This window comes from Mercurialis annua, linkage group LG1-X (assembly GCF_937616625.2).
Source record: "Mercurialis annua linkage group LG1-X, ddMerAnnu1.2, whole genome shotgun sequence".
NCBI classification, from domain to species: domain Eukaryota; kingdom Viridiplantae; phylum Streptophyta; class Magnoliopsida; order Malpighiales; family Euphorbiaceae; genus Mercurialis; species Mercurialis annua.
The window spans coordinates 3,259,624-3,273,288 of NC_065570.1; the positions used below are offsets into that span (position 1 = coordinate 3,259,624).

The 13,665-nt window shown below is 33.0% G+C and overlaps 2 protein-coding genes and 1 long non-coding RNA gene across 6 annotated transcripts; 1 reads left to right on the plus strand and 2 right to left on the minus strand.

The window, feature by feature from the left end:
• Positions 1-537: 537 nt before the first annotated feature.
• LOC126656790 (uncharacterized) lies at positions 538-3,755 on the minus strand. 3 transcript variants are annotated; one of them, XM_050351411.2, is made up of 6 exons: positions 3,551-3,755; positions 2,685-2,771; positions 2,438-2,491; positions 1,845-1,948; positions 1,442-1,480; positions 538-971 (listed from the first exon to the last, which is right to left on the minus strand). In XM_050351411.2, exons 1-6 carry the CDS (start codon positions 3,624-3,626, stop codon positions 819-821), a joined length of 513 nt encoding a protein of 170 aa, XP_050207368.1. In that variant the 5' UTR covers positions 3,627-3,755; the 3' UTR covers positions 538-818. The 3 variants fall into 3 exon arrangements, with proteins under 3 accessions (XP_050207368.1, XP_050207375.1, XP_050207370.1); XM_050351418.2 differs by lacking the exon at positions 2,685-2,771 and adding an exon at positions 3,109-3,194 and having other exon boundaries at positions 3,551-3,614; XM_050351413.2 differs by lacking the exon at positions 2,685-2,771 and having other exon boundaries at positions 3,551-3,732.
• Positions 3,756-5,144: 1,389 nt separating this feature from the next.
• LOC126656776 (allantoinase) lies at positions 5,145-12,107 on the plus strand. 2 transcript variants are annotated; one of them, XM_050351401.2, is made up of 16 exons: positions 5,145-5,323; positions 5,429-5,522; positions 5,622-5,742; positions 5,864-5,937; positions 6,411-6,487; positions 6,729-6,765; positions 6,847-6,932; positions 7,222-7,281; positions 7,584-7,726; positions 8,246-8,372; positions 9,800-9,955; positions 10,040-10,150; positions 10,774-10,884; positions 11,011-11,109; positions 11,687-11,832; positions 11,931-12,107. In XM_050351401.2, the coding sequence occupies exons 1-15, from the start codon at positions 5,237-5,239 to the stop codon at positions 11,813-11,815; spliced, it is 1,512 nt and encodes a 503-aa protein (XP_050207358.1). In that variant the 5' UTR covers positions 5,145-5,236; the 3' UTR covers positions 11,816-11,832; positions 11,931-12,107. The 2 variants fall into 2 exon arrangements, with proteins under 2 accessions (XP_050207358.1, XP_050207352.1); XM_050351395.2 differs by having other exon boundaries at positions 5,146-5,323; positions 11,687-11,844.
• Positions 6,562-9,451, minus strand: LOC130015395 (uncharacterized). The gene is made up of 2 exons (XR_008790569.1): positions 9,182-9,451; positions 6,562-7,749 (listed from the first exon to the last, which is right to left on the minus strand). It is a non-coding gene; the product is annotated as an uncharacterized LOC130015395 (long non-coding RNA).
• Positions 12,108-13,665: the final 1,558 nt, after the last annotated feature.

The following is a 13,665-nucleotide window of genomic DNA, read 5'->3' on the forward strand; positions in this document are numbered from 1 at the left end:
ATCGTTTTTTAGTAGTACATAGGCACGATCATTAATACAGTAACCTAGATATATGTTATGCTTCTTAGATAGCATGAGAAAATTTTAGGTAGATTGTCATCTTCAGTCTACCAACAAAAACTATTTTTCAACTCATATAAGATAAGAGAATGAACGCTCATTTGATCTTGATCCTTGTGGAGTGAAAAAGGAACTATACTGGATCTGCACGAATTTCCTGATAATATCCATAAATGGCTTGTTTTTGGTAAGAGATGGACATTACTATATGTAAATTCGGGCGCATGATATACATCAACACTCCAGTGCATTTCACCTTCTGAATCGGAATAAATATGTTTTCGAACCTTCTCTTTAAAATTTAAAGTGTATGTTCCCGCCCGAATTTCAGCAATAACTTGTTCTGATTCTATATATTGATTGTTTTGAACTAAAAGGAGATCACATGCTAAACCTATCATCATAAGTTGGAAATTAATACACAAACAATTTCACATCTTGAATAGCTAAATAATTCTGAAACTGCTATGGCCACAATAAAAAAAGCTTCATCTATTTCATCAAAATAAACAGAATCATTGTAACTGCTTGTCAAACTGAACTAGACAATTATACATTTCCGTACATTGCTTACTTCTGAAACCTACCTATACTGGTACATGAAAAAGCTATTGATTTTACAATTCATATCTAAAGTGAAGCAGCAGTACTTATCTTCTCAGGTTATAGGTATAACTAACAAAACTGACAGTGAGTCGTTTAGTTTGTTGCATTATATTTCTTCTCTGTTTCTACCTATGTATTCTTCTCCACGCTCATTATGCAGAAGTGCAAGGTACATCTTCAGTATGTTCACCAGATTTAGTAGCTAAAAGAGATGGCTTCTGAACAGGGGATGGTTTCACAGAGGGGAGCGTTGTGCATGGCCTATTCGGACGAACCTGACCAACTTTCTCTGGATCAATTTCAAACTGCAACCGGAAAAAACTAGCATTCAATCTGAACAATTAAGAAAATTATGATAGACAATTTAAGAATCTAAAGGGAAAAAGACCAGGAATGCTAAGAATGCAAAATTTCACCAAGATATATTAGTTGACTATCCTATTTAACGACTAGAGGAGCTCCGCATAAAAAGAGCAAAAAGGGAGTTTGACCGGGAAGAAAAGGAAAAATTCTATTCCTATGCGATCAACTTGCTTAGAATTAATATGAGAAAAACAGGAAATTGTGTTAGCAACATAGTTTTATTAGCTGTTGATGCCATTTAAAATCCGTACATTCTAAAAACAAGTTATAGGTAGCTTTCAAGATTATGTAGAAACAAGAAGATTTAGAAACAATTAGCTGCAATATAAATGTTTTAAAAATAAGTTCGACATGAATATAATGACTAAATAACATATGGCAGCCAAAAGCTTAACCATGAGAAAAGCCTCACCTTATAACCACAACCAGCTACACAGGCGTGGAAGCATTCCTGTACAAAGAAAGGTATGAAAAGACATGATTATGCAATCATAGAAAACACGGTAATATTCAACCACAGCCACATGCTTTATATTTGTATTTGGTAATTAAAATAATTAGAACTGCAATGTGAAACAATTGTACAGTCTTGGATGAAATTCATTGAAACATAAAACTTCTTAAGAGTGCAAAATTAAAAAACCCAGTTGATTCCCTGCGTAGAGTCAGGGCCACAAAGAATCAACCATTGAACCCAGCAGAGTTTAGCATTAAAGCTTTGATTTATGAATGGCTGTTAATATGAAGTCAGCATTTCAAAGCAATAAAGCAATAGAAAAATCTGAAAAGAGGAAAAGGCTGAAAAATTAAAACACCTCAGAGTAAACGGCAGCTCCGGGAGACCGGTCGATATAAGCACTCCATTGCCGGTCCTTGAATACAGGATCCTTATAGCATATTTCATTGCATGCTGACAAGCCTGAAGGATTATGAAGATGAGAGGCAAAACTCATTTTAGCCAGAAAATGATATTATCTGATTACAACGCTTTGTTCACAGCACAGTTAAAGAACAGTTCAACCTAGTGATTTCTTAATACATTGACTTTCAATAAATGGCTACTGAGCTAGCTAAACTGAACCAAGAATAGATTTGAACATTTTAATTACAAGCATTGAAGCCTAACCAAACCAAATTCCCTACAGAGATACACAAACTTGATTTCCTAGTTTAGGTTTCCTCTAGCAACACTACTAGAGTCTGAGTTTGCCTATTAATATACCAGTTTTTCTGAAATATTATCTGGATGCATTTGAGATTGTAAAGGAAATGTAGAAGGAAAAAGTTTAATGATATCCAAAAAATAAAGCAGAATGTCAACTATTAAGTCTCAAACAACAAAAAAGACAAAATTACATCTAAGCAATTGTGAGTGAAGAAATTGAAAATAGAGCACGTTAGTACTCACATTCTTCCCATGTTTCACCGTCTGTATCACATCCTTTCTTGCAGAACACTCTCCCTGAGAAAAACCGTGGCATAAATTAGATAGGTCCATGTGATGGTTTGACATTAGACCTATATCCTTGTCATTTGAGAGATACTGATCAATAAAACAGGGTGAGATCTGTTGATTACCATGTGATACAAATACACATAATGTTGATGGAATGAGTATGTTGCTAAACAAGTTGAATGAACAGAATGACACTAACCTATAGAATCTAGAAACATCCACCACGCCTGGATACAAATGGTATCATGCAAAGTAAAAAACCATTCTGATATTATTGTATAGGCATCTGATTTTCAGTGTTAACAAAATGTCAGCGATAAATATAATCGCTGATTAACTTTCATAAATTTTGCAAATCCATTTACAATTATCACAAACTAACTCTACAAATAAAAAGTAAAACCTTTCCATGTAAGCTTTTCCCTACTGACTAGAGTAAACTTAATGCAGAATCGAAATAGCACGATTTCATAAAACTCTTTCCTAAATTTTTCTAACGTCCATATATAGATACTGACAATTGTCGGTTTCTACATATGGATCACATTGTCAGTATCTACAAATGTAAAACAGCATTGAATCATATCGAGCACGTACAACAATTAAAATCTAATGATACTGACAATGGATCATCTTGAATTTGACTAGCACGTGCTCAACATGTCAGTAAATTCCAGCAACAGGATGTTCCACTGCGTAGCATCCAAATCTACTAGTCGAATTCGAGATAAACAAGAATTAAATGTGAAACAACATTAAATATCAAATATTCTTGGTCTTTTATAAAGTAAACTATATAACCATACACAAAAATGGCTAGTAATTGTAACTAATTATTCTCTTAGCTAATTGCTAACAACCAAATCAACAAAACCTATGACTGATCAGTTAAATATAACAACCTAAGCATACATATAATAGAATATACTATAAAATGACAATGAAACCCTATTGCACTGAAAATTACATTCCTGTAAGCAGAAAACCAAGTGAAAATAACAGTAGATAAATAAAATAGCAAAAAAATAAAAAATAAAAGACAAGGCAAGGAGAAAATAAACGAACATGGAATTTGAGTAAGAGCGGCGTATTTTTTAGTGCATTCACTTCCACAAGGCGGAGCCCATTGCGGCGGCAACATTTAATCCTCTCCTTCTTTCTTCCAATCCGGTGACCGGACGAATGGGAAAAGAAAACTGAACAGTAGGGAGAAAATTTATATATATATTGGGGCATTTTGGTAAATTTGTGGATATATAAGAGAGTGTTCGGCTTGGTCAGGACCGTCCGTTTTCAAAGTAACAGGCGTTTGCGTTTCGTTGTTTTGTTTGGTAAAATTAATTGTAAGGTTCCTGTACTATACGTTTCTATTTATCTGGTACTTAAACATTAATTGATATTCATTAAGACCATATATTTCTATTTTTATATTAACAAATCTTATTTAGCATAATTGTAGTGAAATGAAAAAATTACAATCAAACCTCAAATTAATTTATGCATGGTTAAAGATAAAAAATAATTTAGACATTGTTGAATATAATAATAAAATATAATTTAATTGAGAGATTACAGTTTAAATTGATCTTTTATGATGTATAAATTATTACTTTTGGTTTATGTGTACATTACTAACGTTAAATTACAACGTATGGTATGTAAAGTTATAAATATACAAAATTTCATATAAGTAATAAGAATAAATAAAAATTATTTTCACGATAATAGAATTTAATAACAAATCAATCAATCATTTAAACACTGATACTGATTTATAATTTTAATTAATTCAAACTAATAAAAATGAATATATAATTAAGAAATTGACAATAATATAAACAACTTAAAATATTTCTTTCATGTCGTTTTTAATTCAATTAAGTTTTAATAACTAGTAATCAATTCAATTGTCACATATAGTAAACAATAAATCTAATTTAATAACCTTTCACTACAAGCCGATATTAGCCTATTGATTATATCTGACACTCTAAAATATGTTCACTATCGTGTCTACTGAATAATAAAAAATAATCAACATTTCATAATTAAGACACCAATCAGTTATCCGCATATACCATAAAATGCAAAATATAGTGGTACAATTTATGTTTTATAATTATATCCTCTCTTTTTATCAATCAATTAGTTTTAATTTCTCATCAAATAATTACTGACATTAACAGATCAATAATAATGAGGGTGTAAATGACAATTTTTATAAACATTAACCGTGTTTATGATTTTTTTCATTCATTAAAAGTCTAATTCAAATCAGACATATGATTTTGTTTTTTCTAAATTAAATATACTATAAATTTTAAAAGATGACGAGCTGAACTATTTTGATGCATCATATTAAACCATTTTAATTATTATTATATTTTCACAAAAAAAAAATTATTATTATTATTATTACTTATATTGGGTAACTTCCATCAGTTACAAAAAACAAGAAGTCAATATTATTTCTGGTGGATAAAAAAAGTAATCATTGCTGAAATTGAAATTTCAAGTGGTTCAAAAAAGTCCAAGTACCCTTTTGACGAATATGATCAAATTTACACATACTTTAGCTCATTGACAAAAATATAAGGGTCAAAAATTTATTTACCCATATGAACTTCACTCCACTATAGTCCAGTGAGTGTCACTCAAAAACTGTACAACTGCTGACGCTAACATAACAGCACCAATTATTTTGGCTCATCTTCTTCATAGAAAGAATCACAGAGACACAGATTAAAAAAAATGGACAATCTTATATGGCGAATTTTACCTCTGCTAGCTCTTACCGCTTCATTTCTCTACTTTTTTTACTTCTCAAACAATCCTAAGGTCAGATTTTCTACTTCTATTTCCAATTTTATTTAGTAATATTAAATTGCAAATTAGTTGTTACTTTATTGTGATGATGAATGACGATCCTATTGGCTGTTACAGTTGGTTTACAGTGACTGTAGCCTTATTCCGTACAACCATTACTGGATTACCAGCAAGATTATTGTGACACCGCATGGAATCATTGCTGGTGCAGGTAGTTTGTGTTTTAATTACTTCGCATTGTCGTTTTGTTAGCTCTGTTTATCCTGAAGTGATTTGTTGCGGGTTTTGATTATTTTTTATGATTGATCAGTTGAAGTAGATGGAGGGAGAATTGTATCTGTGGTTAAGGAAAAGGATTGGCGGCGAGGTTCGGAGAGAGGAGATGTATTTGATTATGGAGAAGCTGTTGTTATGCCTGGCTTGATTGATGTGTATGTGAGATTTGTGAATTTAATTTGTGTTGTTTGTAATTCGACGATTTCGTAAAATTTGATGGATGGAGATAATGTAAGATGTTTAAATGAAGTTATATGGGTGTGATTATTTATGCAGGCATGCGCATCTTGATGATCCTGGAAGAAGTGAATGGGAAGGGTTTCCTTCAGGAACTAAAGCGGCTGCTGCTGGTATAAGTTTCGTTTATGTTCCCACTCTTGTTCGGAGTAATTAATAAACTATATGCTAGAGTTCATGCAGTATGATTGCGATTTCTTTCAAAAAATTGCCTTGTTCCTGTAAGAGAATTAGATTTGCTCGTTTTGGATTTTCCAAGCAATTTGAAACATTATTGACTGATCTTCATCAAAGAAAAATTGGATTTTATTCGTGAAACTGACTGTTGTTCGTGCATCTTAAAAATCTTTGTTGTTAATATCATAATACTTGTTTTGACATGGGATGCTCGTTTTTCATTTTTCTTCTCAGTCCTTTTTATCACTTGTGGTCAGCTTCTCTCTTCGGAGCATTAAACACTTCGCATAATTTTAGAATAGAGTTCCTGTTATTTTTTTGTTGTTGTTACAGTTGGGCATGCATATTTAATTATGCTTGTTGTATTGCAATATGTGAACTGAGCCTTTTCATTATTAAATGTTTACAGGAGGCATTACAGCATTAATTGATATGCCTCTAAATAGTGACCCCTCAACAGTTTCAGTGGAGACTTTGAGGCTCAAGGTATGAACAGTTAATTGAGCTCTCTTTACTTTGTTTAAACCTTAGAAATATTGATGCTTCTAATATGATAACCCTTTTAAATTCAAACCCTGCTTTTCATATGCGATTTGTTTTCCCTACACGTTCTATGGTCCATGCTATACAAAAAGTGCATACATCCATTGAGTGTCAAAAATTCCTTGTTAGTACTCATTGAATTTACTAACTATTTTTTTATAATTTTTTTGACATGACGAATTAGCTTGAGGCTGCAGAAAAAAATATATATGTTGATGTTGGTATGTTCCTGAAACTGTGTTTAGGATGACAATATCTCAAGAACGTGTTTCTAAGTATATCATTTATCACCACTTCGTTAGGTTTCTGGGGAGGCCTAGTTCCTGAAAACGCTTTCAATGCAAGTTGTCTGGAAGCTCTCCTAAGTGCCGGTGTTCTTGGTCTAAAGGTAACCATCGTAAATTTTGTGTCTCCGACTTATAAGATGCATCATGCATGCAAAGAACATTATATCTATACCTTGCAAGATTTTTCCTGATTGAATGTTAAAATGTTTCCATGATAAATATCCTGTCCTATGTCAATTATATCAATGGGAAACTTCCGTTGGATAAGATATTGTGATTTTCTGCTGTGGTGGATTTTTTATATTTACCCCATGCTGAATCAACCTTTTCTTAATGTGTGTTCTCTATTTTTTTTACTGATTCTTAGTACTTTCCTTTCTTCCTTTGCAGTCTTTTATGTGTCCTTCCGGGATTAATGACTTCCCAATGACCAATGCCAGTCATATCAAGGTCCGCCTTTTTGGTGCATTGTCCAACTTCTCTGGCACTATTTGATACATACAAATAAACTGCAGTCGGTGTTCATAATTTATTGGTCTATGTTGAATCCAAAATTGTTCTATTTGCCCTTCTTTGTGTCACAGTCGAGGCACTCATGGTAACATGTAAATCCTTGTTGAAATTTGCATCTTTGATCAATTTCTTATATGCTTTTAGACAATTTTTACAATGCAACTAAGTTGACTTTTCTTGTTCAATTCCTTTTTCCTCGATGACTCTATCTGTTTTGGGTTCTTGGCTGGCTTCTTTAGGAAGGACTATATGTGCTGGCAAAATACAGAAGGCCTTTACTCGTGCATGCAGAGATTGAAGAAGAGTCTGAAGGCCTCATAGATGATGACGTAAATGACCCTCGACATTACTCGACATATCTTAAGACCAGGCCACCATCATGGTAAAATATCGTCAGTGACTACTCTGTGTGAAGAAATAATCGAGTTAATAAAAGCTGTAACATATAACCTATATTTGTATTGGGGCTAGTATTGCAAATTTTATTAGATTTAGATATAGAGACGGCATATTCCAAATTATGCAGGACTTTGGAAAATAGTATTCAGATTACATGGCCAATCAGTAATTATGTGATTAATTAACTAGTTGCAGTTTAGAAGTACTGACTTGCTAGTCCTTTTATTTTGGCAGATTGATCTCCTTGATAAATTTAATGCATGTTATGGTAGTATCTATTGTTAAAAAGTTAGAAGTTCTTTGTTTTGTTCGATTTCCTCGAAAGCTAGAAGTTCTTTGTTTTGTTCCAATTTCTAACATATGATTTTAGCGTATGTATTGTAATTTTCTACTGCAAACTCCTTTAAGATGCCATGTTTTAAAAGGAGCACATCAACTTGTTATGTCTTGAACACTGTCTGTTTATCTTATATATTCAACGATCAAGCTTTTCATTGATTAGGGAGGAAGCAGCTATTAGAGAACTTTTGACGGTGTCAAAAGAGACAAGGATTGGTGGTCCTGCAGAAGGAGCTCATCTTCATATTGTTCATCTGTCTGATTCAGGTTCTTCCCTACAACTTTTAAAGGTACATTATAATATTATTTCTCTCTCCATTTTTACTGAGAATCAGATGGTTTCCTTGTGATCGGGGTTTTTGACATTTTTGTGTCCCTAAGACACAAATATTCCGGTTTTGTGCCTCCCAGGCACAAAATTCTCATTTTGTGCCTGGGCCCACGCAGCCCGCTATTTCCAATAGCGGGCTGCACACCAGCCCGCCATATGAGATGGCGGGCTGGTAGCTAATTAGGGTGATTAGCTTAATCACCCTAATTAGTACCAGCCCGCCATCTCATATGGTGGGCTGGACCGACCAGCTGGTCAGTCAACTGACCAGCTGGTCGGTCAAATGATTCCCTGCTGTTGCAGGGAATCATGTGCCACAAAGCAGCCCGCTATATGAGATAGCGGGCTGCTTTGTTATAAATAGGTGAGTGCTGAACACTTCAGCACTCACCTATTTACAAAGAGAAAGAAAAAAAATGTAGAGAAAGAAAAAAAAAGAAAAAAAGTTAGAATTATAATTGAATTTTAGTGGGTTATCTCGTAAAAAAAAGATTAGTGAAGTTTAGTGGAGTTTGACGGATTGATTTTTTCGGATTTGGTTGAAGCGACGGAGTTTATTTTGTGGAGCTAATCGGATATTTTTCTGGAGCTAAACGTTATTTTTCGGACTGCTATTTTACGAGGTCTACAACTATAATATTTTCTAAAAATTAAATTCAATTATAATTCTAACATTTTCTAATCTATAATAAACTCTAACATTTTATAATTCCAACATTTTCTAAAATAAAATAAGATTAAATTAATTAAAAATAAATACGGACTAACCTCTTGTAGACCTCGTAAAATAGCAGTCCGAAAAATAACGTTTAGCTCCAGAAAAATATCCGATTAGCTCCACAAAATAAACTCCGTCGCTTCAACCAAATCCGAAAAAATCAATCCGTCAAACTCCACTAAACTTCACTAATCTTTTTTTTACGAGATAACCCACTAAAATTCAATTATAAGTCTAACTTTTTTTCTTTCTCTACAATTTTTTTTTTCTCTTTGTAAATAGGTGAGTGCTGAAGTGTTCAGCACTCACCTATTTATAACAAAGCAGCCCGCTATCTCATATAGCGGGCTGCTTTGTGGCACATGATTCCCTGCAACAGCAGGGAATCATTTGACCGACAGTCCAGCCCGCCATATGAGATGGCGGGCTGGTACTAATTAGGGTGATTAAGCTAATCATCCTAATTAGCTACCAGCCCGCCATCTCAGATAGCGGGCTGATCTCATATGGCGGGCTGCGTGGGTGGGAGGCACAAAACCAGAATATTTGTGTCTTAGGGACACAAAAATGTCAAAAACCCCATTTTATTTCTGTTGTTTTAACTGAACTTCTTAGCCCTTGGCTGAAGCTAAATGCTGTTTTAGATAATGTCTTCTCTATTTTGATAGCAAGCAAAAAACGACGGTGACAGTGTGAGTGTTGAGACATGCCCCCATTATCTAGCCTTTTCTGCAGAAGAGATTCAGGACGGAGATACTCGTTTTAAATGTGCTCCACCTATTCGAGATGCAGCCAATAGAGAAGCACTATGGAAGGCTCTGCTGGTGTGCATGGTTATAGGAAGCATTTGAATCATATGATACATTTATTTTCCTATCCTTATTTTTTTAATATCTATTCTAATACAGGAAGGAGATCTCGACATGTTAAGTTCTGATCATTCACCAACTATGCCAGAACTTAAACTCCTTAATGAAGGCAACTTCTTGAGGGCTTGGGGTGGCATATCATCTTTGCAGGTCAGTTAATTCTAAATTATTATATACGTATATGCCAAATTGCCCTGCAAAAAGCTATATATGTCAAATTTCTACTTAGATATCATCCAGTTTGTAAACTTCTAGCATGTTAGTTTTCACACAATTTTTATATTTAGAATTTCAAGACTGTCATGTTTTTATCCAACTGAACCGAAATGGCATTCAGGTGAGACAAAATATTTAATGTTCTGCTTCTGTATATGATACTTTCATAGGGCAAAATTAAAAGAAAAACATGAAGTAAAAAACGAGAACTAAGACGTGAACTGGGCTGCTTCGATTGGCCTCTGAATAGATATACCTCTCCGGCCCTTGCAATATTAGGATACCCTTATCGTCTGTGGGACAATGATATCTTAAAGTCCCTTCATGTTAATGTATCGTGTCTATCAGACACTTCAGGCCTGAATCTAAAATACACATGCAGTCACTAGCCAAGCCACAAATAGAACTACATTCCACATTTATGACTTTGCATTCATGTAAGAGTAGCATGGTTTTGCCATTTTTTTTTATCTTTGGGCAAAGTCTACTTTTTTGCAAGTTTTCTATAGTCCTACTGGTTTCAGGACTTATAGACATTCTTTTGAGAGCTTCCACAGTTTTTATTGCCTGTGACATGGACATACGGGCAAAAATATGGAGTAACTTTAGAGCAGTTAGCATTGTGGTGGAGTGAGAGGCCTGCTAAGCTTGCTGGACAAGAATCAAAGGTGAAGCAATTTCTTGCCCTTATCTTTTCTTATTATTAATAAATGCTGTAAAGAAGAAATATAACTGTACTTGCTCTTAGATTAGCAAATGACTATTGTCAACTGAAGCCGATTTTCATTTTGCAGGGCGGCATTGTAGCTGGAAAGCATGCAGATATCGTCATATGGGACCCAAATTTTGAGTTCAATCTCAATGATGATCTTTCTATATACACAAAACATCCTGTAAGGCTTCTGACCTTTCCAATCCATTCTTTCTGATAACTTCGATAATTCTGCTTTCTCTAGATGTATTGTCTTGTTCCTCAATTTCTATGCATTATTTTAGAGCATCTTCAAGTGAAATTTTACCAATATTCTGAACTCTTTTTTATGATTAATGATACTTGAATGTGAATGGTTTCTGAGGAAGTCTGCATTAGTTACTATTGAGTATTAACTACTGCTGTGGGGGGTGTGCATTAGATTCAAACCAAACCGAACCAAAATTTTATTTTTAAAAATTAAATCAAACTGACTTTTCAAAGAATAAAATAGACTAAACCAAATAAAATCAGTCAGGTTGGTTTGTTTTTCGGTTCAGCTCAGTTTGAACCAAGAGCGAACTACTTTTTTTTTTACTTTTCAAACCGAACCAAATCTAATTATAAAATTATTATTATTTTATAATATCAGACTGAACCAGATTTATTAGTTCGATTCGCTTTCTCGGTTTGATACTTAATTTGCATACCCCTGACTCCTGAGTACTAGCTAGCGTTGACTAGTACTGACTGTTGGAATGAATGTCTTTAAATTACAGAGTATCTCAGCCTACATGGGAACCAAACTTTATGGAAAAGTTTTGGCAACTTTTGTTAGAGGAAACCTTGTTTACAAAGAGGGAAGACATGCTCCTGCTGCTTGTGGTTCTCCTATATTAGCCAAGTAAATGGACGAGCTGGAAATGTAAGCGTTAAGGTAAATTTGGAGTCTAATTCCGCAGCTATGGTGTTAATATTTGAATTATCTAGCTCTCTAATTCTTCTATTTTTATTGATATCTAGGTTTAAATCAAACTCTTTCGACTCTCGGTTCAATCAAACCAGCTATGTTCTTCTCATAAGCAATCTCTAGCACCCCATGTCTTGTCTTGGATGTATATAGTTCATTAATGTATCACTTATCACAATCATTCTAATGTAATTTTCAAAAGATAAGTGCTAAGTTGTTAGTTCAGATCACATCGTAAACTTGTGGTTTCTATATAAAAATTCAAGTTAAAAAAAAATACAAAATAGCATAATTACTAGCTATACGTTGGATTCTTTTTATTATTATTGTTGAGTGTGGTGCCATTTCTTCATAGACGTTTAAATAGTGTAGTCACGGGTATCAAAATGGATCATGACACGATAACACGCTACCACAATTCGCCTAACACGTAAATTTGGCGAATCCGGGGCTTAGCGGGTTCGTGTCGAAAACGTGTCAACCCATTTATGACACAAAATAAATGGATCGTGTTATGGGTTGACTTGCCAACCCGCCTAACCCGTTTACAAATTATATTTTTTATAATAACATAGAAACAAAGTAGTTATAAAATTAAAAATAAAGTTATTAAATTATTAAATCTAATTATATTTATATATAAATAAAATTAATTGTATTAAAGTTTATAATTCGAGTATTAAATGATAAAATTGAGGTTAAAATAATATTTATATGATTTAAATATTTTCAAAAGGTAAATGTGTCGTGTAATTGTGTTAATCGTGTTACCCGTTTATCTTAATGTATTAATCGTGTTGTGTAATGTCACTCGTTTAAATACGTGTCATGTTAGGGTTGAAGATTTTGACACTATTAGTCAAATGGGTCGCATTCGTGTTGACCATAATTGTGTCAACTAAGTGGGTCGACACGACACGAACACGACCCACCAATCCGTTTTAACACCCCTAAATATAGTGTAGTCGAAAGCGGGTTATTTTATGGTCATTGTAGATGTCGTTCACCTAATAACATTGTTAAGTTTTTTTTTCGTAAGCTACACTTCAATAAATGAAGTGAAAGTATTTACTAACAACTCCTCATCACAATGAGTAAGTGATATGAATTGTACGCTCCTTTAAAGATGAAAAAACACTGTATTAACAGCTTCTTCATATGTGTTCTAAAATTTCGGTAACTTTAAATTAAATAAGTCAAATATTAATCAAAATCAAATATTAGCCATCAATTATTAATCTATGATTTGTTTGTAAAAGGTATTTTAATTTTTTTATTGACCACTATAGGAAGATTTATACCAATTTTCTTCCGATAAATAAATAAATAAAGTAAATTACAATAAAATAATCATAAAAACAGCCATAAAAATGAATATATATTTTGTGATATTCCTATAAAATCTAAATCATTTATTAAAGCATCCTATATAATAAATTTTACCAACAATTATTTTGACCAGATGAAAATAAAATAATTACTAATCTAACAATATTTATGATCAAATATATTATGATACGTAAAAAAATGAAATAATCAAATTAACCGAGCATATGTCCGTTCTTTTTGTAAAAGAAAAGTAGTTTGTATTTATTTTTTGGCAATCGAATGATCTTTCATTAATAATAATGAGCAGTTACAAGTATAAGAATTTAAAAAGAATATAACCGTTTCTAATGACTTGACATGAAACAAGATGTAAACCTTGATTCGCAGATCGCTTTACAAAATAAAATCAAAATTACATAATTGCTTTATCATAGATTCAATTCTTCTTTGTCTAACAGA